Source organism: Primulina tabacum, chromosome 17 (genome assembly GCF_025594145.1).
Source record: "Primulina tabacum isolate GXHZ01 chromosome 17, ASM2559414v2, whole genome shotgun sequence".
Classification (NCBI taxonomy): domain Eukaryota; kingdom Viridiplantae; phylum Streptophyta; class Magnoliopsida; order Lamiales; family Gesneriaceae; genus Primulina; species Primulina tabacum.
This window is the reverse complement of record NC_134566.1, coordinates 18,477,589-18,503,902: the sequence shown is the minus strand read 5'-3', so window position 1 is coordinate 18,503,902 and position 26,314 is coordinate 18,477,589. Positions and strand designations below refer to the sequence as shown.

The 26,314-nt window shown below is 38.5% G+C and overlaps 1 protein-coding gene across 3 annotated transcripts in view; it reads left to right on the top strand.

The window, feature by feature from the left end:
* The first annotated feature begins 24,570 nt into the window (after positions 1–24,570).
* Positions 24,571–26,314, top strand: part of LOC142531940 (protein sym-1-like) — a 32,560-nt gene continuing 30,816 nt past the window's right edge. For all 3 annotated transcript variants that reach the window (XM_075638223.1, XM_075638224.1, XM_075638222.1), the window contains exons 1-2: positions 24,571–25,043; positions 25,477–25,564. In XM_075638223.1, coding sequence (XP_075494338.1) covers positions 24,697–25,043; positions 25,477–25,564 — 435 coding nt within the window. In that variant the 5' untranslated portion in view covers positions 24,571–24,696. The remainder of the gene's footprint in view (positions 25,044–25,476; positions 25,565–26,314) is intronic.

The window sequence follows — 26,314 nt, the reverse complement described above, 5'->3', positions numbered from 1 at the left end:
CGGCAGTGGGTATTTATTCTTCACTGTAACCCTGTTCAACTCCCGGTAGTCAATGCAAAGCCTCATCGAGCCATCCTTCTTTTTCACAAATAAGACTGGCGCGCCCCATGGAGAAAAGCTCGGGCGAATGAACTCCTTGTCGAGAAGTTCCTGAATCTGCTTCTTAAGCTCTGCCATCTCTGTCGGTGCTAGTCGGTACGGCGCTTTGGATATCGGAGCCGTACCTGGCATAAGCTCAATGGAAAACTCCACCTCTCTCTCTGGTGGCATACCAGAGACGTCTTCGGGAAAAACATCTAAGAAATCTCTAACTATCGGAACATCTGAGGCTGACTGGCTGGGTTCCTCGGGGACAGATAAAAAGGTCGCTAGAAATGCCCGACACCCTCTATGCATGAGCTTCCTAGCCTGAACATAAGGAATAATGCGCGGTAAAGAAAAGTACCTGTCCGGCTCAAATAAAAACTGCTCCATTCCAGGCGGTCGGACCAGAACGGATCTCCGCTGGAAGTCTATCAATACTCTGTTCCTCAATAGCCAGTCCATCCCTAGGATGATGTCAAATTCCGGCATCGGTAGCACAATCAGATCCGCATAAACAAGATTACCGTGCAACTCAAGGTCTATATCTCGGATAACATTGGTGGCTGCCATCTCCTCGCCTGACGGCAACACTACTGAAAAGGCTGTATCTAGCCCAATGGTCTGGATCTTGAGAAAGTTTGCAAAGACCTCCGAAATAAATGAGTGAGTGGCCCCTGAATCTATCAAGGCCTTGGTAGCGGAACCAGATATAAAAATTCTCCCTGAAAGAGCGGAGCTCTAAGTTGAATCCCACTACAAGATCTAAACTTATAGACATGCAAAGGTCTAGGTTCCTCTAGCTTAATTTCCCCGAAATAAATCTGAGTAGAGCATGCAATCCTGTAACAGTTCTAAGTTCAAAAATCTAAATCCCGATTCCCAAAATGCTGAAATTCGAAGAATAACTTAAAGTTTAAAGGTACCTGTTAACAACATAGTCTCCGGGTTGGTTTCCGCGGCATGGAGAGCAAAAACTCTGCCTTGGGTAGGCAGATTCCTCTGAGGACACTGCAGCAACATGTGGTCTGGACTGCCACACTTAAAACACTTTCCTGAGCCAGCCATACATGCTCAAGGATGGCGACGTGAGCACCTGGGACAGACTGGGTGCTCCTGAGTCCTCGGGGCTGGGCGTCCCCGCTGCTGCTGCTGCTGGCCTCGGTTCCTGGGCGGTCCATGAAAAGGCCTCTTATTCTGCTGCTGATGCTGATGAGGAGGAGGGCGGTGCGGTGCCTGGACTGGGCGCTTGCCCTGGCGATCCCTCTCGATATCCCGCAGATCCTGCTCTGCGGCTAAGGCCTTGGAGACGGCAATCTCATAAGTAGCAGGGTCAGATACCCTAACATCCCGGCGCAAGATCGGCCGTAAGCCCACCAGGAAGTGCATCAGCTTGGCTCTGGCATCATTCGCTATCAGGAGCACAAAGTGACAGCCCCTCTCGAACTTACGGATAAACTCCGTAACCGACATATCCCCCTGTCTCAGACTCATGAACTCGGTGGTCAGCCTGGTGCGAACCTCCTCAGCAAAATACTTGGAGTAGAAAACCTCCGTAAAGCGGGTCCAAGAAAGTGTAGCCAATGTCAGGGCTACCGAAGCTCCTTCCCACCATAAGCGGGCGTCTCCAGTGAACAAGTAGGTGGCACATCGGACTCGGTCTGCGTCCCCCAGCTCCATAAAATCGAAGATAACCTCGAGGGATTTGATCCATCCCTCGGCAACCATGGGGTCAGATGCCCCAGAGAATTCCTTCGGGCGCATCTTCAGGAATCGCTCATACACAGCCTCGGGCCCTGTCGGCCTGGCTGCGGCTGCGGCTACGGCTGCGGCATTGCCCCCCGCAAACTGTGCGAAGAACTGTGCCATCCCAGCTAACATCTGGGCACTCATGTCCGGTGGGGGCGGTGGAGGAGGTGGTAGGTCTCCCTCTGGTCTACGCTCCTCCCTGTCTTCTCGGCGAGGCTCCTCCTCTCTGTTGCGCTCTAAAATGCGTCTAGGGGGCATACTGTTCCAACATAACCCATACGTAACTAACATGCATAATTCCATACTTTATTTTAAATGAACACTGAAATACTGAAAATCTGGAAGCATGCTGACAAACTAATTCATGCTTTAACTAAAATGCTGAACAAAATGCTGAACTGAAAAACTTACAGACCAAAGGCGTGGCTTCGTGAGCTTCTCGCGGTCAGTAGTAGTGAAACCCTATACAGAACCACCGCTCTGATACCAACTGTGAGGGGGCCTAAAACTCCTTTCTTGAAAAGTTGCGGAAAATTAAAAATTTTTCTTTTTAAAAGAACTTAAATGGCCTCATTCATAAAATCACTGGGGAATCAAGTTCAATATTTCAAAATATTGCAGCGGAAGAAATTTAAAGTTTTGCCAACAACAATGATTTAAAAATATCCAACGACTGATAAAATTGTTTGCGGAATAAAATAACAACTGCTGCACTGAGGTCCTCGGGTGCCACTACTGCCGACCCAAGCTGGCTCACTGGTCCCCGCCCTCGGCCCTGGCCTCAACGGTACCTACAACAATCAAGTCTAGTGAGCCTAAAGACTCAGCATGCATAAATCGCATCTAACGAGTAAAAATCTGAATTTAAAATATGCATGAGTTAACATATCCTGTCCTGAGGCATACTGAAAATAATCTGTACTAAGCAATTATAATACGTGCATAACTGAACTGATAATCACAGTAAAAATGTTTGCTCCTTGGAGCCTGTACTGAAATAACTGATAAAATTTTCTGTCGAAATTATGTTTTACGCCTGTGGCCACTGCACTAAGCTGAACTGATCGGTAACTGACTACCGGGGAGGCTGAAACTGAACTGAGCTGGCCGGTCACTGGCGACCGGGTGGTACCATACTGAACTGATCGGTCACTGGCGACCGTATAAAATAACACTCCCACATAGTGAATGAACCACAAGCCATATCGCATAAATCTCAAAAATAATCATTTTCTATTTAATGCACGTAAAATAATTAACTGGCATAATGAAAATGTCCCGTAATTTTACCAACTGGATTGGATTGGATCGTTCCCAGGCTCGCTGCAACCTAACTGTGCCATGAAAAATATGCAATAGCTTAAACTTGACCAACTACGCAATTTACGTTCAAAAGATGCGACTATGACGCCTAATGACTTCGCATTTAATCATGACTCCGAGCCAACCTGAACCGACGTATAGTCATGATTAAAATACGCTGAAAAATCATAAAATAATGCTCCTAAAATGATAGGGTCGAAATCTAGGTGGAATGGAGGCCAAAACACGAAACGCTCTTTCGAGAGTCAATTTGGCACATTGCACCGTAAATTCTCGTACGACCTCAAAAATGATCCAAATGACGAACGGTCGAAAACATGACCTTCCTAACTCAATGCGGCACTGTCCAATCCAAGGCCATGGGCTAAAAGCCAACCAAGAACTCGAACGAGCCTCTGAACCGACACAGCAACTTGCTGAAATTTCCAGCAGCTGCGCAACTACAAGACTTGCGTTGGTTTCGAGGCTATCAGCCATTAGGGAAGTGAACCACCGACCAGAGACTCTTACCAACATCCCAAGGAATGATTTGAACCATGGCTAAGGGCTATAGGCCAGCCACAATCCGCATCACACCAAATCTCAACCGAAGGGTCCAACCGAGAGCAACGTGCATGCGTGTGTAGTGTTTATGCTATGATCGATGTCTCGTGTCATTCCAATGGCCATTTGATTGACCATGGCACGATCTAGACATCTAGGAGCATGATATGAACCGTGGCTAAGGGCCATAGGCCAACCAAGATCCACACCAAGCAAACACAAACCGAAACCAAAAGCTGTCCAACCGAAGTAGCCGAAGGGGTATAGGGGCTGTTGTGATGTTTTTATTAAAAACCGATGAACCATGGACCAAGCCACCAAAAGGGCAACTTAGTCACGTCTTAGACTTGCTAGGGAAGTGATCCAACCATGGCTATAGGCCCTTGGGGCAGCCAAGATCAGATCCTTCCTCCATGACAAGAAACTGAATTTTTCGAACAACATTTTCTGCACCTATGGGGACTTGCTGTCATTCTGAATTTCCAGCAAGCATGGGGCTGGTTTGAATGGACCAACATGGTCCTAATGCATCATACTACATGTATATAAGCCGCCTTGGGAGCCTGGAGTCGATCCAATACCTGAAACTCACAAACCAAAAGAAATCGTGAAGCTTGCCAAGGAAATCGAAAATTCTGCATGTGTGGTTTCAAAATGTTTTGACTTGGATCTCGATTTTTACTTGAATAAACATGATCATGTACTGAAAAATAAATGATAATATGACTTGATTGAGGTTTGAAAGAAATCTAGACATGCCTGGTTTCGTTTCGAAAGAAAACGAACGAAACAACGACGACGCGGCACGGAGGAGGTGGAGCGCTTCTCTTTTCTACCTTACCTTGCTCTCGATTTTTCTCTCTTCTTTTTGGCTAGGTACCTCACGATTTTTCTACTGAAAATGAGTGTGAATTCACTCTGAATTTTCGAAAAGGAGAGGGGGGGAAAAATGGTTATGAGGGGTGAGGAGAAGGGTGCACAATATAAGGAAGAATCAAGACCAAGTCCACTCCCCTTTGAATTTTAAATTTTGAATTGATATCAAATGAGTTGGTGGATGCTTCTAGGAGGTAGTGGCCGAAATTTTGCTTATTTTCTAGTCTAGGATATGTCCATTTATTTAATTAAATTGTGCTCCCAAAAATCCTAGAATTATCCTACTAATTACATGCAAAGAATTGGTCAAAGTTGATGAGTTGGAAAATGAATCTTCTAGCACTAAGGGTGGCCGAAAAATGCATGATAAAATTAAGGGAAATGTTGATTATCTAGTCAACTAATAATCCTTGAAAGCCTTACTAATCTTTTAAATAATTTTAGTGAGCTAACCCCTTAATTAAATAACTTAAATGAGTTCATTTCTTTATCACCTCAAATAATTAAATTAAATCCTCAAACCTCCCTTTCTAACTTAAATGAACTTGGTTGCTAGCTAAATTAACTTCTGGAAATATTTCTCGAATCTTAAATTCTATCTCAAAACTCCAACTCCGGTCCGGCCTCACTGAAATAACTGAAATGCTAAAAATCAAACTATTGAACTGAAATAATAAAATAATTAACTTCAAACAAATGCATTTAAAATAATCATGCAATGAAGTCAATTAAATTTAAAAATCTAGAATTATGCATGGCTTATACGTCTACTGATTTACGGGTGCTACAAATGACATAGGATGCACGAAATCTAAACTCAAAACATGGATATGCTGAATTCATGATTCAATGCTTACTACATACATAATGCAAAAATTAAAACTTACAGACTTGAGGTGTGACTTCGAGAGCTTCTTGCGACTGGCAGTAGGCATAACCCTTTACAGAAACACTGCTCTGAAACCAACTGTAACGAACCGTATTCTTTACTACTTAAAATTTGCGGAAAAATTAAAAATTTTCTTGAATATAAACATCCATACGGTCGTCAACTCATCGTTCATAAAAATATCTTTGAAATCATCCAACACCAATAAAACTTGCTAACAAAATACTTGTCCCAAATATCTCTCACCGAAAAATAAAAAAAATCAGAGTATTTTAAACTTGCATAAAAATGTTAAAATAACATGGGCGGTCCTCGGGTCTAGCCTTCCGCTCAGTCCAAGCCTGCCCCTTGGTCGCCACCTCCGGTCTCCTTATAGACATCCTCACCTGCATCGATCAAGTCTAGTGAATCTAAAGACTCAACACATATAAACTGGAAATAGCAAGTACTACATAATAAAATCACATGCAACTTTAAAATAGAACATACATACTTGAAGATTGGATTTGAAATGAACTTGAACTTGCATACGTACATAGACGTGCCATAACTTGAAAGCTTTCATAAACATGCTTACATACTTGATCATACTTAAACATACATGACTTCATTTTTGCGTAGAGGATGTTTCGAAGCAAGTGACCCATACATAATAAACGCCTGATCAGACAAACCACAGTACTGGGCTGACAGGGACGTATCCACTGCCACATACATGAGATCCCCGTTCATAATTTAACGGGCTAGTTGGTCCCCGTTCATAATTTAACACTTTCCAACCACGATATTCATAATTTAACGGGTTGGAGAGGTCCTCGGCCACGTTCACCGACTTCCAAACTCATTCATAATTTGGTCACAAGACAATTAGCATACCTCAAAAACTTAAAATATTTTCTTGCACGTCAACATACTTACTTGGCGTTGAGGGATTCGTTGGACTTCGATCGGGGTCGTCGCTGCTGCACATACTAACATGAAATTGCATACTAAAATTGCATAGCTTAGACGTATCAATCCTACTTACTTACATGTTCTTCAATTCCTTAGGACGTTCTAAAATTCCCATGACTCGACCTTGTAAATCATTGTACTAGACCATGACATCAAACCTCAAAGTATACTATAGAATTTTTCCCAAAATATGAAGGACACGGACCTCGTGCCTACCTCCGTGTATGGGTCCGTGTAGGTTCGGGTGAGAAGAACTTGAAAGGAGGGGTGGACACGGACCCCGTGTCCGGGTCCGTCTAAAGGTCCGTCTAGACTCTGTAAAAAGACACCGAAGGGAAACAAAGGCACGGACCCCGTGTCAGGGTCCCGGTAGACATCCGTGTAGGCACTGGAAAAGTACACTAAGTGAAACCCAAAGGCACGGACCCCGTGCCCTCATCCGTGTAGGGGTCCGTGTAGCTACTGTGAACGCGTACCTACGAGAATTCAAGTGCTTGTGGCTTCCTCTTCCTATTTCGATCACCCAACCGTGACTCGACACCTCGAGACCCGTCCTAGAGCGTCAAGACATTGTACCAAACCCAAGTAAGCCATTATAATTGTTCCCAAGTGTGACAATCCACAACTAATGACACAACTCGAAGTTCGACACCATTTTCCTCCTCGACTCTTGATTCCACTTGGTGCCTAACGACACGAAAAGAGACACCAAAAATCATCCCAACATCGAACTAAACATACTTAGACGCAGCAACGATCACCCGTCGATTCCCAACGAAGCCCGCAACAATTAAACTTCAAGAACACAATTTACGTAAAAGTCGCAGTTTGAGCAGTCCTACGAAAAACACTATAACTCACTCAATTTTTGTCCAAGAATCTCGAATCATATATCAAATCGAAGTTATCAAAAAGCTCTACGTTTTTTGCGTTGAAAGTTTACTCAAAATCTAGACCAAAAATTCGCAGTTTTAAGAAGAACAGTAAAAAAGTGATTTAGATCTAAAAATTTTCCTTCCAAATAGATCCAATCAATTATCCGCTCAAACTACGAACATCATACATGGATTTTAAGCATAAAATAACGCAACGCATAATATGACATGATCGACGCAGCAAAAGAGAGATTATACGTGCCTTATGGTATCAAACGTTACCGAAACGACGATATCGAAGCGGAGACGGTGCGAGGCTCGATCCGGGACGACTTGGCTCGATTTTTCTGGCAATAAAGTTGCAGAAAACTTGCTGGAAAATAAAGGGGAAGGGGGCGGCTGCTCTTGGGGAAGGAGAACCCTAGGTTTTGCTTCTTTTCAAAATAATAAAATTCTGAATGTGTGTAAGTGTGTGTGTATCGGTGTGTGTGTGTGTGCGTGTGTTAGGTGTGTGTAAAAGTGTGAAAATCGTGTAGTGTGTGTGTGTGGCTAGATTAGGAGATTAAAATTTGGCTTAATTAAATAATTAACATACTAATAAAATGCTAGTTAAAGTGTTACTCAATTAACAAATTAAATAGAATACTATCTCTACAACCTTTTTAAATATAATCCCCTAATTAGAATTAAAACACACTAAATTTTAAACAAACTCCTAATTTAAAATAACACACACCAAAAGGCTAATTTTTAAAAAGTTTTAAGCTCTTAAACAACTAAATACATAATTTAGTCTTTAAAATGCTAAGCTAAATAAATTTATTTAAAATGCCCCATTCATAACTTAAAATAAAATACCACATTTTAAATTGCCAAAAATCGTCACCGGGTCTTTTCCTCAATCCCGCCTCGAATAATCGCCTGAAACAAGAAACTCGAAAAATATTTTAACGTGCATCACCATAAACATGAATAATTTAAAATAATGCATTTTCATAAATTATGCATGGCTAAAACTCATTTAAAATTAATTAAATAGATGCATGGGTTTTACGTGTATTGATTCTTGGGCACTACATGACTGCTGTTAATTAGGTGAGTTCATTTATTAGGTCATTAATTAGTTAATTAGATTTTACTTTTTTAAAAAATATTTTTTTAATTGATATATCCCTCCTCGATTTGAGTTTCATTTATTCCCGCTATTTTTGTGTTCTTCACAACAAAATAATCAAAAATCATTTGAAAATTTTAAGATTTGTAGAGAAGTAAATATATACTCAAATGCTCTGTATTGCTAGATTTGTTTCAGTTTAGTTCTGATTGTTTTTTTTTTTTAGAATTTTTGTGAGTGGAGTTAGTGTGAGTATTTACAGTCGATGAACGTGTTTATTGTGTGGTCGAGAAGGTGGATAGAGTGTGATTCGAGTATGTTAGTATGTGCTAGGTCTGGATAGTGGAGTGTGAGTAGAGAATGTTAGTTCTTGCTATTATGGTCGAGGTGCCTCGACCCACTGTGGGTCGAGGTGCAGCTGTGGGTCGAGGTGTGCATGTGCACACCTCGACCCACAACATGTGCACCAACCTGTGAGTCGAGGTGTGCATGTCCACAAAATAAGTCTATATAATAGCATATTTATAATATATCATATTTTTTTAAATACATACTATTGTCTATAATATAATAATCTTATCTATGTTTTGTAGGTTATGCCACCTATGATCAAGAGAAGATGTGGAAGTAAAAAACAAAATAGATTTATATATGTAGGAAAATTTGGTAGAATATAAGATTGAATGATATGTAATGTGGGGACCCGGACGCTAATTCTTAATCATCTTTGGGACTAATTATTCAATTATAATAAATAGGGTCTAAATTTTTTTTTTTTAAATACAAAGCGGAAACGTTATGTAAATCAATCTGCATTACATATTAAATATAAACATACAAGTCCTGTATTATCTACAATAATCCAACTAGGTTCAACTACATATCAGTGCTGACTCCTAATTTATTTCTGAGCCCGGATCTCCACGCTATCTAGTCCAGTCTCGTTCTCTTCTTGACCCTGATCCTGTCCTACCTGTTGTCATGCACACATACAAACAAGACAACAGCCGGATAACTCCGGTGAGAATTACATTTCCAGTATAAATCATGTATACATGCCTTTCATATAAAAAATATAAAAGCATGGAATAGACATTCATAACATGTATCAAAATCAGAACATGAATCAAATATTCATCACATGCATTATAATCCTAAACATAAATCAGTATCAAGAATAAATTATATTCTAAACATATACCATCATCAGGAACATAATTCCATATCAAGCAATGAATCACTCTCCGTGATTCTCAGACTCAGACTCGACTCAGTCCTAATCTAGGGATCCCGATCGGAATAAGAACATACACCCACCTACACTCCCGATCGGGGTGGTGGTATGTTCTTATTCACGGACTTTGGCTCTTTCCATATCGAACACCAGTAATAGAAGAAACTCCAATTCTATCCACTCCGATATAGCCAAACGTCCGGTGTCTTGACCTAACCGTCACAGACTTCGGCATTTTCACCAATATCCTATCTTGTGACATCGTGCAATGTGCCCGTGGCGATCCCACCACTATCAGGCGCTTCTGTCACAAGATCACTCGTGTACGACTAGACGTATCCGCCTATGACTCCGTACATCAATCAATAAATCAAAGATATCAATATCATTCAATTGCAAATAACAATGCAATAAAATAAAGTATGTGATTTCGGGAGACTCAAGTCAAACCTTACTCGAGTTGTGCAATCCCAAATCAACATTAATTTATACATTTATCTTCTCGGTCTGACGAAGTCAAAGTCTCAAAGTCAAATCTGTCCATCTCAATCTGAAATACAATATCTCATAGGCACAATCTCAATATGCAACTCAATTCAAAATCTAGTCTGATCAATACTCAAATCAAACATAATCTGATAATATCGAATCAAAATACAATCTAATCCATATCGACGATATCACGATATAATCGAAATCACTACCGAATCTGATCAATATCAATTTACTGATTTTCGACGGTATAACAATACAGTCTCGATAACCTGTCAATCTCAACATCACAGATATAATACCCGAATTCATAATCAATATCGGTACAACTTATAATCAATAACAATACAGTTCTGATATCGAATCTCAATCAAATCAACTCCGAAAATCATAACAAATACATACACAGTCTGTTCTTCAATCTGACTTCAATTATACGATGTCTATTATATCAGAAACACCATATAGGATTCATATTCAATTCTGACAATACCATAATTTCAAATCATATCTAAACGTAACAAAACTTACGTCCAGTTATATCCTGCGTCGATAGGAACTCAGTACTGAAGTCGGATTCAAAATCTGACGGACGGATTTCTCGTAAATCTCAATTTCCCACGCCGAAGCAACTTGAAGCCTTTTTCCCCGTAAGCTCTCGGCTGCTGAATGAAGATTTGTATGTATATATATATATATACATCTCGCGCATGTAAGGCAAGTGGCTAATCCTTCAACCTGCATGTCTCGCGCATATGCGCGACATCACTCGTCGCATATGCGCGAGACAATATGTCTCGGCGTGTTTGACTCACGGCAGCTCGCGCATATGCGCGCCCCATCGTCGCGCATATGCGCGAGACCTACTGTCTCATGCAATGCAACTCGCGCATATGCGCCGGATGGATGTGCGCCTCCATCCGGCGCATATGCGCCAACTTCTCTGGACATTTCGCGTATGTGCGCGGCTCACGTCGCGCATGTGCGGCAACTCTCTGCCTACCTCGCGCATGTGCGCGGCTCACGTCGCGCATGTGCGCGCAATGTTCTGTTCCAGCCCCTTGGCTACTGGACACCTCGCGCATATGCGCGCCCTCACGCCGTGCATATGCGCTGGGTCTTCTGCCAAATCCGCGCATGTGTGCGCACCAGATCGCGTAGGCATGCTTAACGGACCGGTTCGGACCGGAACCAACCCGGAACCGGTCCGTTAATCCCAGAACCGGATCCGGAATGAAATAACCGGACCCGAAACCATATACAATTCATTGGTTTGTGGGTTGAACCGGTTCAGCATATTCTGAACCGGTTCAACCGGTTCCGGGTCCGGTTTCAAACCGGTTCAGGACCGTATCCGGAACCGACCCGGAACCGGTCCCAAACCCGAATTCAAAATTTTTTTAAAAAAATAAAAATAAAAGAAAATAGCCTTTTGGGCCAACGGCTGCAAATGCAGCAGCCGTTGGCCATAGGGACGCCATCGTCTAATCGAGCAAGCAACACAATCTCAACGAGCACGACGACAGCCCGTGCAAAGCGAAGCAAAGTTTGGGATCACTTTGATATTGAACAACAAGGTACGAATAACTCTTTTGCCGTTTGTAAAATTTGCAAAACGAGGTATTCTTACAAAACGGGTGGTGGTTCCGGTGGTACCGGAACTTTGAAAAAACATTTAGTTAAGGTACATAAACTTGACCCTGATACGCTACAACCATTCGGTAGGGAACCAATACAACAACAAATTAATCCTTTTAGTGGTAAAGCTTTTACAATTACAAAAGAAATTTCTCGGAAAGCCATCGTAAAGTTTGTTACCAAATGTTGTCAACCTTTTATAAGAGCTGAACAAGAAGGTTTTGTTGAATTTACTAGTACTATTCAACCTGGTTTTCACAATATTTCTAGGCACACACTTAAGAAATATTGTTTTGATATTTACAAAGAATATAAAGAAACACTAAAATCGCATCTTTCAAATATTTCTTGTAGAGTTAGTTTGACAACTGATATTTGAACAAATTTAAAATATGAATCATATCTTGTTGTTACATGTCATTGGATTGACGAAACTTGGACTATGCAAAAAAGAATTTTAGCGCTAGATCATTTAGAATCGTCTCACAATGCATACACTATCGCTAGATATGTTTTAAATGTTGTTAAGATTTATGGCATACAAAATAAAATAATGTCGATAACTTTAGATAATGCGAGTGCCAATACTCTTGCAATTAAATATCTTAAAGATTCACTAAAACCAATTTTAGAAGGTAATTTGCTTCATGTTAGATGTGCGTGTCATATTATCAACTTATGTGTTAAATGTGCATGTGATGAACAAATGTCCACTGTAATAGAAAAATTCAAATTATGTGGGAAATTATTACGTGAAAGAAGATATGGACGTGACTGGAAAACACTAGTCAAATCAACCGGAATTAAATTTAAAAAATTTCCTCTTCCTATTGAAACTAGATAGAATTCTTTATATCACTTGCTTCATACTTTATTACGTTTTCAAGATTTAGTTACTCCGTATTATAATAATATTACAACACAAGCTTTAATACTAACAGACGATGATTGGAATATTTTGAGTAAATGTGTTTCTTTGTTAGAAATTTTTAAAGAAGCAACCGAAAAATTTTCTGGCATTAACTACCCTACTTCAACCATGTTTCTACCTTTGCTTTTCAATATGTTTTATAAATTTATTGAATATCGCGATGATTCTGTTATGCGTGATTTTGTTTCAAATATGGAAAACAAATTTTTAAAATATTGGGAAACTATCCCAATTGTGCATGGTTTAGCAACATTACTTGATCCTACTCAAAATCAAGGAGGATTAGACGTGTTTTTTGAATATTATGCTAAATTTCTTAAGAAGAATGTTGACGATCAAAAGAAGTCAATCATGCATTCTCTCCAAGAATTGTTTGATTTGTATGCTAGTGAACAATGTGATGAACCGAGTGCGCAGCCGGAGGAGATGCCGACATATAAGAGCAAAAGTGGAGCACTGAACTTCTTTCAAAGTTTGAAACGACAAAAGTTCAAAGGAAAATCGGTGACAACAACCAATTACAATGAGATCCAAATTTATCTAAGTCAATATATTGAGACTACGGATAATTTCGATGTTCTTGATTGGTGGAAAGTAAATTCTAAACTTTATCCAGTGTTATCTGCAATTGCAAGAGATGTCCTACCCATTCAAAGTTCAAGTGTTGCTTCCAAATCAGCATTTTCAGTATGTGGAAGGATCATTGGTGACCAAAGAACTAATTTAAAGCCAAAAACACTTTCCATGCTAACGTGCCTACAAGATTGGTTTGCAGCTGAAAAAAAGAATAGGACCTCTGGCGCGATCGACGAATTCCAAAGCTCAAGTTCCGACGAAGATCCAGAATATTCCAAATATATTTTAATAAATTGTGATGAATTTTAGATGTTCAATTATAAAAATAAATGTTTAAGTTATTCTGTTATATTTTTTTTATGTAATTTACACAATTATTTGCAATCAAAATACTAAATAAAAAATTGTCCATTAATATTACTAATTTTAATTATATAGTAAAATATAATAAATTAAAGTTCGGAACCGGTTTAAACCGAACCGGAACCGGTTTATTCGAAGCCGAACCGGTCTTGGTTTGGATTGGTTCCAAGTTTTTCAACTTGGAACCAGAACCGGTTCGGAAGCGGTTCCTAACCGGTTCGGACCGGTTCCGAACTCACCGGACCCAGAACCGGTGGGAACCGGTCCAAAACCGGTCCGGTGGAACCGATAAGCATGCCTGAGATCGCGCATGTGCGTGGATGGCATCTCCCTCGCACATATTTCGCGTCTTTTCTTGTCTTTCCCGGTCTGATTCATTTCGTCTATAATCACATCAATTAATCACTAAATCGTTTGAGATTAACAGGATAAATTTCTCGGGCCTTACATTTCTCCCTCCCTAAGATTCGATTTCGTCCTCGAAATCATAGGCAATTAGATCATATCACAGGTAATCATATCAACCAGGAAGAAATATATAACGGAAGTTCATCAGAAACTTACTTCAATGAACTAATTCCAGAATCTTTATCTCATTTCAGATTCCATTCAGCAAATAGTTTCTTCACTACCCTACCCATTCCTTTGAACTTCCAACAACGGAATAGTTTTATCCTAAATCATCTTTCTTCTACTGATTCTGATTTCCATCTGGAATAATGCTTCAAGAAGTATAATCTCATAATACCACTCGAATAACTGATGATAGAATCAATCTTACAATACTGGCTATACAACATCCGTATATACCAATTAACAACTTATAACAAATCAATACTATCATCTCCTATCAATCTGGTAATTTTAATCAGGATTATATTCAATCTTCAACCTTAAATATCAACAGTCATCATCTGACGTTGACATATTCAGTCTATTTATTCTGAGCTGTCTTTATTCTCTTCTGAATCAGTTTCAATTTCTTTTTCATATCTGTGATCCTATTAAATTCAATCTCAGGTATCACCAAGATCTAATCCCCATACGAAGACAATCTGCAGTTCACTGTACAATGCCTCGAATGATGCTATCTCCATACTCATTCGATAACTATCGTTATACAATAATTTACAAGTGACAATAAATCATGTCAACTAGTGCTAAAATCCAGCACTACAGTTCCTGGATATCCTCCAGTATCAGGATAGTTGCTCCAATTATCTGTCGATCTATAGACGATAAGTGAAAGAGTTTATTGTATATTTTGCCAAAAGTACAAAATTAAACGAAATTCACATTCTGATATAATCAACTTTGGCATTCATTACCATCTGATCTCTTTTTCTGACATAAATCTCAGTCGTCTGGTCGTATCTGTACGTCATCCTGTACAACATCATATAAGTAGATTCAAGCAATCTGTTAATCATAATTACATCATAGCACAATCTTATCCAGATTTCAGTAGTGTCGTCACACAATCCATAGAAATGTACTCCCATTTCTATTCAAAAATCGATAATCTATATAACCAACCTCCGGGTTTCTATTTTTCTGTCTTCATCTGTCGATGATGCATACATTTCAGTACAAACTCTACTACAACAGATCTCCTCTGTTTATATCAAAACTGTCTTTTTGAATAATCATACATTTTCTGTCACCAGAATAAATACTGAATCGACTACCGTGCGCTTCTGACTATAACTATCATTTCAGATTCGAAATATTCGGCACAAACAAGTCGATTATTTACATATAATACAGTATTATCTACCTGATATTCTGATTAACATCCTGTTCTGACTATCGAATCAAGTTCTGAATAGTCTGATTAAACTTCTAAACTGCTGGAATTTTCAAAATCAGCTCTGATTCGGCTTCAACTGTATATACTCTCAACGGTTCCCAATAATCTGTATCACATCCTCGACGTTGTTTAGATCAACTACTATATCATCCTTGGATGTAATGTCCCCCAACTAATATACTCTGTCTCAAATACTGTTTTAGAACAATACAATTCTCAAGCAATTTCAAAACAACAGTTATATACACTAATCTGTTAAACTCAGGCAAGAAAATAAAGAAGTTTCTGACATCGGTATCATTCTCAGCCACTGATCACTGCCTCAGCTGTGCTAATATCAATCGGTATACCATATTCGGATATCACATACTCGGAATACACTCTGTTTCAATTAAGATTCATATCTGAACAATTTCTGTATACAACGATTTCAGTTCTCAGATCCTTCAATACAAGATATTCGATTTAGTCAGTCATATGCCACGAGTATATCACAAAATATCATAGATAAACGGCATAAAATCATCAGAATACCTTTGAATACCAGATTCATCAACCCATAATCAGAACTGAAGTATTTTACAGAGAAACACACAATCAGATGTAACTTTCGGTCAGTAAATCCTCTAACTGATATTTCAATTCTTTCAAATCAATCAGTATCATTCTGTACAGACTTCTAAAATAAAACCAGTACCTGGTATCAAATCAAGGCGGAAATCACTCTCCCTGATATAAGGCAAATCCGGAATTTCATCTAGAAAGACTTTAGCAATTCTCCTGCTATTGACAAATCAGCTCATGGTATATTCATTTTTAGTAATCAACTGAATACATAAGGAATTACTCCATTTCTTTCGATAATCATCGAGTCATAAATAATACAGATATCAAAGGAATTTTAAATCGAAAATCCTTACCGTATATTATTCATTCTTCGGCCATTTCAGGTCCGAATCTTACCATCTCCTGGCAAGAATCTACAATAGCTCTGTACTTGTTCAATATATTCATATCAATAATACGGTCAAAATCAGACAACACAAGTACAACATAATCTAACTCAATCTCATTCTCACTTCACTGCAGTATACGATATTTACAGAATTCACTGTTATTAATCTTTCTCCCAAAAGATAAAGAAATCAATACTGCAGTAAATACATAGCCAATAGAATAAAGCATATGTCAATGCAATTCATATAGAATCATGTATAAGATGTACGAGAATCTCCCCAATACATATGGAACAAAATCATAAAAGAAAAGATACCTGTCACTACATCATCAAGTGCATCCTGGATCTGTTCCTCGGTCACTACCACCAGATGCCTCTGCTCCCTGGAATCTTCGGGAACTTCTCTGTGGACAAACTCTAGCAAAATGTCCCTGCTGTTTACGGACATTGCATCTACCAATCACTCCCTGGCATTGCTCCGTGGGATGTCTTCCTCCACAGGCTCTACAATACACTCCTGTATAACTCGGGCTAGAACCACTGGAGCTAGATGAACCGCTCCCTAACTTCTTAAATTGTTTCTTTCAAGCTTTCAACAAATCTGGCTTCCCACTTGTACTGCCACTATCAAATCTGAGAGGGGATTGCTGTGTCTGGGGTCGGATCACATCCAACCTCCCTCGTTGTCGACTCAAACTTGCCTCAGCTCTCTTTGCTTTATTCAAAGCATCACCAAAATGCTGGGGTCGCTCTACCTTTACCAAGGAAAATATCTCAGCATTCAATCCGTTGATGAACTGATCCGCTACAGCTTCATCATTCCCAGCTATAAGAGGAGCAAAACGTAATAAAGTAGAGAATTTAGCAACATATTCTTCAATATTCAGTCGGCCCTGTTTCAAATTTTCAAACTCTGTTTTCTTATCTTCTCGGTATGAAACTAAGAAAAATCTTCGATAGAATTCCGCTCTAAAGATTTCCCACGTAATTACCGTACCACGCTGTTCTAATACTCTTTTGGTTGTAATCCACCAACTCCTTGCGACGTCGTGTAACTGGTTGGGCACTAGTTTAATTCTCCGTTCGTCTGGATACTCAAGTGAATCAAACATTATCTCTATATCATCTAACCAATTCTCACAATCATCAGATGTCTCAGTACCTCTCAGAATCGGTGGTTGAAATGACTGAAACTGTTTCAGCTGTATTTCCATCAGAGTTTCTGACACATCTATCTGATCAATCGAAGTACTACATCTTTCTGGAATTCTTCGAGGAGGTATATCTGATAATCACCAGAGTTAGCAATCACAGGAGATAAATCAATCTCAGTCCCTTTCTGATCAGCTTACCTCTGATCAAGAATTGGTTCTGATTCATTTTCAAATCAGACATATTACCAAATCAACTCAGATATTCAGGTAACATGTATTTAAAAACAATAACACATAATATCATGCTAGCACCCACAATGTAATTCAACATTATAATAAATCACATGCTAGCAATCACATGCAAGGAAAGAAAATTCATTCTACCCCGCTCACTAGCTTCTATCTCAGTCTCAAGAACCTACAGTTCTAGAACCTAATGCTCTGATACCACCTATTGTGGGGACCCGGACGCTAATTCGATTCTTAATCATCTTTGGGACTAATTATTCAATTATAATACACAGGGTCTAAATTTTTTTTTTTAAATACAAAGCGGAAACGTTATGTAAATCAATCTGCATTACATATTAAATATAAACATATAAGTCCTGTATTATCTACAATAATCCAACTAGGTTCAACTACATATCAGTGCTGACTCCTAATTTATTTCTGAGCCCGGATCTCCACGCTATCTAGTCCAGCCTCGTTCTCTTCTTGACCCTGATCCTGTCCTACCTGTTGTCATGCACACATACAAACAAGACAACAGACGGATAACTCCAGTGAGAATTACATTTCCAGTATAAATCACGTATACATGCCTTTCATATAAAAAATATAAAAGCATGGAATAGACATTCATAACATGTATCAAAATCAGAACATGAATCAAATATTCATCACATGCATTATAACCCTAAACATAAATCAGTATCAAGAATAAATTATATTCTAAACATATACCATCATCAGGAACATAATTCCATATCAAGCAATGAATCACTCTCCGTGATTCTCAGACTCAGACTCGACTCAGTCCTAATCTAGGGATCCCGATCGGAATAAGAACATACACCCACCTACACTCCCGATCGGGGTGGTGGTATGTTTGTTAGAGTAGGTGCCCGTCGAGCCAAGTCTTGGCCGAGGGTTCATGATTAAACTCTATGTATAAACAGTCTTTATTTTAATAATATTTGAATTTATCATTTTGGCACTTCTTTATCTGTATACCCATGCTAGTTGCATAGATAAAGCCCTTGAATATACAAATAGTAGAAAGAATATGAGATGCTCATATGATGAATATCATGAAACTCATATTTGTAATACTGTATATTCTAAACAGTTCCTAGTCGATTCAGCCGCCACTAAGAAGGATATAGGCCGCTCGAGTTCGAGACTAGTATCTGCGATGTAAGTACCATGTTTCATTGGTAGGGGACATTGTGATGTCCGAGCATGCAGATAGGTGCTCCTTGTAGAGTGCACTGAACAACCCTCCATAAAAGGACTTTCCAAGTGGTTCTCACTTATCGAGTGGAAAAGTCCTAGTTTATGGTTGTACACCATTAGTCCTTATGACCCGGGACAACATTGAGACTCTATGTGCTAGAATTACACTTTGACTTGTTTACCGACTCTCATGGGGTCATCAGGTGGCAAGGTTTGGTGTTCTGTCGAAACATATAGGAGTCGATGCATTGTAGTCGGGGATTCACCGCTTATCTTCGGGTATGGATATCCTATGTGATCTCATGTATATGTAGTATGAAATCTCTGATCAGAGTATGGTGGTAATTATGAAAAAGGTTTCATAGATTACACCATCGATGTAACTACGACATGACACATAGTATCGATTCATTGACAACTCTCGATAAACCAATGGTTGTCGAATCGGTCGGGATATATGAGTTGAAGGGACCGTACTGTACGCTAACTATAATTGAATGGTTCTTGCAGGCACTATCATTTGATACCTAGGGAATCATGTAAGCGATGCTGCTAGGCGTTTAACATGATTGGTTGGGTAATATCAGACTTAAGTTCTGACGTTCTTGTTATCAAGGAGTTGATAAGTAAGAATGGAGCAATTGGGATATGCTCATATAAGGACATGTTTAGTCCGAATCACATGGAGATGTGAACCTACGGCTAGTTGTATCAATGAACCATTGAGGGCCACACAAGTACTAGCTTTCTAGATCCCGTTGAGAAGTAAAAATAGTTCAATGTGTTGAACGGCTTATAAATGAGTTTATAAGCGTAGAGAAAAATAGAAGTATGACTTCTATGAGAGAAATGTAACTTTTAATTTATGAATGTGTTCCTAAATTAAAAGTAGGCCAAGTGAATAATGTATTTGAAAATTGTGATTTTCATAAACATTATTATGGATTAAATTAAATTAATTCAAGTGTTGAATTAATTAAACACTAGTGGGCCTAGTAGAGTCCAAATAATCAAATTAATTCAAATGTTGAATTAATTAAATAACATTGGGCCTTGTAGAGCCCAATTGGAAATAATTATTTAACTAGTGGGCTTGAGTAAAATCAAGTAAAGTCTAATTGGGCTCAAATATGTTTGAGACAATTAAAAAGTCCATGGGCCCTTTGTAAATGTTACAAGCCCACTAGGGTTTGCATGCTTGGGAGGTGAGGAGTTGTGAATACTTTTGAATAAAATATTGCATGGCATCCAACTTTTGCTTTTTGCTTTTTGCAACACCAAGACACAACATTCACTCCCATTCAAGCATCTCTCTTGGCCGAAATTTTGTGGGAAATTCTCTCAAAATTTTTCTCTCCATTTTGCTCTTCAATTGTTGAAAAAAAAAATACACACTTCTCTTTGAAAATCCTCTTGTTTTTCTAGTGCAAAACAAGAGGGGATCTTCTTAGCAAGTGGTGGGCCTAATTTTGAGCAAGGTGTGCTCAAGGAGAAAGCTTGTAGATCTTCTTGCCATTCAAGAGCTTTGTTGTTTAACAACAAAGTTGGAGCCACAATCAATCTTTTAAAGATTGATAGGTATATCTCTCAAACACCCTATGTATGACATGTGTTTGTTTTTGTATTTGCTACACAAAATATGGGGTGGCCGAAAATTCCAAGCAAAATTTCGATTTTTAAACTTCCGTTGCGCTTTCGGTCACCGTAACCGATACCCTTTTAATGTTCTTATTCACGGACTTTGGCTCTTTCCATATCGAATACCAGAAATAGAAGAAACTCCAATTCTATCCACTCCGATATAGCCAAACGTCCGGTGTCTTGACCTAACCGTCACAGACCTCGGCATTTTCACCAATATCCTATCTTGTGACATCGTGCAATGTGCCCGTGGCGATCCCACCACTATCAGGCGCTTCTGTCACAAGATCACTCGTGTACGACTAGACGTATCCGCCTATGACTCCGTACATCAATCAATAAATCAAAAATATCAATATCATTCAATTGCAAATAACAATGCAATAAAATAAAGTATGTGATTTCGGGAGACTCAAGTCAAACCTTACTCGAGTTGTGCAATCCCAAATCAACATTAATTTATACATTTATCTTCTCGGTCTGACGAAGTCAAAGTCTCAAAGTCAAATCTGTCCATCTCAATCTGAAATACAATATCGCATAGGCACAATCTCAATATGCAACTCAATTAAAAATCTAGTCTGATCAATACTCAAATCAAACATAATCGGATCAATATCGAATCAAGATACAATCTAATCCATATCGACGATATCACGATATAATCGAAATCACTACCGAATCTGATCAATATCAATTTACTGATTTTCGACGGTATAACAATACAGTATCGATAACCCCGTCAATCTCAACATCACAGATATAATACCCTAATTCATAATCAATATCGGTACAACTTATAATCAATAACAATACAGTTCTGATATCGAATCTCAATCAAATCAACTCCGAAAATCATAACAAATACATACACAGTCTGTTCTTCAATCTGACTTCAATTATACGATGTCTATTATATCAGAAACACCATATAGGATTCATATTAAATTCTGACAATACCATAATTTCAAATCATATCTAAACGTAACAAAACTTACGTCCAATTATAGCCTGCGTCGATAGGAACTCAGTACTGAAGTCGGATTCAAAATCTGACGGATGGATTTTTCGTAAATCTCAATTTCCCACGCCGAAGCAACTTGAAGCCTTTTTCCCCGTAAGCTCTCGGCTGCTGAATGAAGATTTGCATGTATATATATATATATATATATATAAATATATAAATACATCTCGTGCATGTAAGGCAAGTGGCTAATCCTTCAACCTGCACGTCTCGCGCATATGCGCGACATCACTCGGCGCATATGCGCGAGACAATATGTCCCGGCGCGTTTGACTCACGACAGCTCGTGCATATGCGCGCCCCATCGTCGCGCATATTCGCGAGACCTACTGTCTCATGCAATGCAACTCGCGCATATGCGCGCCTCCATCCGGCGCATATGCGCCAACTTCTCTGGACATTTCGCGCATGTGCGTGGCTCACGTCGCGCATGTGCGCGCCACTCTCTGCCTACCTCTCGCCAACTCGCGCATATGCGCGCCTCCATCCGGCGCATATGCGCCAACTTCTCTGGACATTTCGCGCATGTGCGTGGCTCAGGTCGCGCATGTGCGCGCAACTCTCTGCCTACCTCGCGCATGTGCGCGGCTCATGTCGCGCATGTGCGCGCAATGTTCTGTTCCAGCCCCTTGGCTACTGGACACCTCGCGCATATGCGCGCCCTCACGCCGCGCATATGCGCGGGGTCTTCTGCCAAATCCGCGCATGTGTGCGCACCAGATCGCGTATGTGCGCGGATGGCATCTCCCTCGCACATATTTCGCGTCTTTTCTTGTCTTTCCCGGTCTGATTCATTTCGTCTATAATCGCATCAATTAATCACTAAATCGTTTCAGATTGACATGATAAATTTCTCGGGCCTTACATGTAATTTGTTTGAATTTAAAGACAATCGATTTGATTTTATTAATATGTAATGTGTTTGTGGTGAATTTTTAATTTTGGTATGGGTCGAGTGAACAAGATTGTAATGTGTGTATTAGATTTTTAAATTTGGGTCTCGTGGGTGGTAAATTGTTTCAATTTTAGGACGAGTGGGTCGAGTGATAATGTTAGAGGTTTGGTTTAGGGTTTTGTTTAGGGTTTAGGGTTTGGGTCGAGTGGGTAGGAAATTTTTGATATTTTTGAGTTTTGATCATTTTATAATATAGAATTCACTTTATATATAATTAAAATTTAAATATATATAAAAAATTTATTTGTGTAAACATTAGTTATATGTTATAATTTAAGTATGTTAGTTAAAAAATTCATAACAAGTAGAATAATGTATCTTTTATTCTAACAATGTGAGTTGAATTTATACTCGACTAAAAATCTTAACAAATTTTATAATTCCACTAAAATTCATAACAATTTTTATAATAATAGAACTAAAAAAATTCATAACAAATTTCATTACATATTCACTTTAATGAATGTATATCAAAGCATATGAAATTAATGTTTATTGTATATAAACATTAACAAATTTTATAATTCTACTAAAATTATTAACAAATTTTATAATAATAGAACTAAAAAAACTAATAACAAATTTCATTACATATTCACTTTAATGAATGTATATCGAAGCATATGAAATTAATGTTTATTGTATATAAACATTGACAAATTTTGTAATTCTACTAAAATTATTAACAAATTTTATAATAATAGAACTAAAAAAACTCATAACAAATTTCATCACATATTCACTTTAATGTAATGAATGTATATCAAAGCATATGAAATTAATGTTTATTTTATAAACATTAATAGATTTTATAATTTTTATAATTATACTAAAATTTTTAACAAATTTTATAATAATATGCATATTAAAATCTATATTAAAATATATAAATATATATAAATATATATATATATGTATATATATATACCTTTTTGGGTCGAGAAGCCAAAATTATGCCTCTCGACCCAATTTTGTGACGAGTCATAACCCTAGATCCAGTTTTGATTGAAATTGTTATAATCTGTAGCACATAAAATTAAATTATCAAATTGAGTGTACTGCACCAAATATTCTATCACTTTCTCATTTAAAAATGATATAATCTTCTTACAGATCTCAACATATCTTGATCCTAAAGTTAACTTGCATTCAAAAAATTGATTCTTTCCAGGTTTAGCGGGAAATTAAACCTGTAAAAAAAAAAAACAAACAAAAAGATTATTAGTTATATAAATTTAAAACAAACAAAAAGATTATTAGTTATATAAATTTAAAACAAAACAAAGATTATTAATTATAAAAAATTAAAATTAATGAATCGTGTCACGACCCATCGTGAAGAGGTCGTGAAGTCACGACTCTGGGTTGTGAAGCACTTGTCTCCATGGGTCGTGAAGACAAGTGTAGTGCTTCACGTGAAGCACTTGTCTCCATGGGTCGTGAAGACAAGTGCTTTGGAGACAAGTGCTTCACGTGAAGCACAAGTGCTTCACGACCCCGTGGGTCGTGAAAGCCGTGCTTCATGATCCTTGGCTTCACGATCCAGGGTGAAGCTCTTCATCCTGGGTCGTGAACACTGACGAGATACAATAAATTTCATATCTCAAAATAAATTTCTTATCAATACGTGGTTTTTTGTTGGATTTGTTGCAGAGCAATAACTTGTAGATTCGTGGTTAATTGTTAGCCAAAAAATGAAAGGATGGAAGGTTGAGAAGAAAAAGATTTTTTCTGAAGACAAAAAATGAAATGAGATATAGGGTTGAGTCAAGAAAGATGGAAAAATTGAGTCAATAAATTTTTTTATTCAATTAAATTATAAATTTTATTATATATAAAATTAAAATACATTAATAAAAAAATTAGTTTTTAAACAAATTTTAAACAAAACATAAAAAAGTAAACATTCACTCCTTTAAACTCTTCCGTGACCTCCCTTTTCCTCATTTTCCCCTTGCGCTCTCTAAATCCTCTAAAAAACCCACATTCTACCTGGAAACTGCGAGCTGCAAAGTGAATATATTATCATCCATTCGCCGAAGCCAAGCAACCAAAGCTATGTCATGTTCGATTCAAGCAACTATTACCCGAAAGTACCATATTTTGTTCCGAGCGGGAGATTTCAGCTCTCCTCCCATTATCAATTTGGGTACCCGAACTAAGGTTCCAGTGTTTAACACTATCCGCGTCAATGGGAGCTGTCGTATCCGAAGTTCGGCAGATGGGTTAAGATTGTTTACGCGTCCTCATTTCGAGTTTGGGCATTTGTGTCTACGCTCTTTGTGGGTTTCGAGTGGAGGAGCTGGGGGTGGGTCTGGGGGCTCTGGCGATGGAAGCTCTGGTAATGGAGATGGCAGCAGTGGTGGCGGTGGTGGTCGTGAGAGTAACTGGTCATTTCTTTCATGGTAAAAATTTTGATAATTCGTAGTAATTTTTTTCGTTTCTCGTTTTGGTTATGATGTTTTTTCCTTAAATTGGATTGAGTATGACTAAAGACTGCTCTTTTAAGGAAAGCCTTCAAAAGTCCATGTCATGTCACTAACACAAGCTTTGCGGGTGTAGACTCCTTTTTTCTTGCATATTATTTAGGTCCTTAGATTGTCCAAGATGTTAAAAAAAGTTGACTCGAAATACTTATAAGAATGTTCAGCAATAGATTGTGAATTCAGCTTTGAATAAAGCTTATCCTATCAAATTCTGTCCAACTTATGGTGGAGACATTGTAAATATATGGCTGGAGAGTTTCTCATCTCAAGAATTGTACTTTCTGACTAATTTGTGGTTTCTTGTTAAAACTTAGTACTTCTCTCATTCATAACATGTATCATTTCTATCTAGGTATCTGTCTCTTCTTGCCAAGTATCCTGTGATGACAAAAGCTGTTACATCTTCATTTTTAAATTTGGTTGGCGATGTGATTTGTCAGGTAAAATCCTATGCTCACATGATTCCTTAGACTGAATTATGGAGACTTTTAGATGAAGTTATTATTTTCTCCCTCTGAGTGGGCTGCAGGAAAAATTTCGGATACATTGTGGGGTATTGTATAATAAATACTCAGAATTTTTGGATGGTAATGATGTCATTTTCTTTTCTGTTTGTGTTTAAGTTTTGCCAGCTTTAATAAGTTTAAGCTTCATTGTGTAAAATTCACGTAAGGTCATTTTTAGGTTATCTTAGACCCAGGAAGAGATTTTGACTAAATTCTAGGAGATGAATTATGCTGGCCATTGCTCTATAATTGGAGGAAAACATCAATCCAAAATGTTTCCGATGACCAGTGTTCTAAATTGCGCCCTAGACGGAGGCCAGCCGTACCGATAAGGTGCTAGGCGGCCAGCCCAGGCTCTAGGCGGGCCTGGGCGGGCCTGGGCGCACCTAGGTGGAGGCTGGGCGCCTAGTTGGGCCTGTTTTTTTTTTTAAAAAATTTTGGGCTTCTAAATTAATGATCCGCTACGAAGCCCATTTTAAAAAATAAAATTTTTGCCCATTAGGTCTGCTGCTTTTCTTTCTGGGCTGCTGCGTTTCTCTCTTTCTTGTTATTTGGTTTGTATTTCATTGCACTCCTCGTTCCAGAAACAGAGGCACCATCTCGTTCCAGAGGCACCATCTCGTTCTTTTTCAGAGGCACTCCTCGTTCCAGCCTACGTTTCTTTCTTTCTGGTTATTTTCCAGA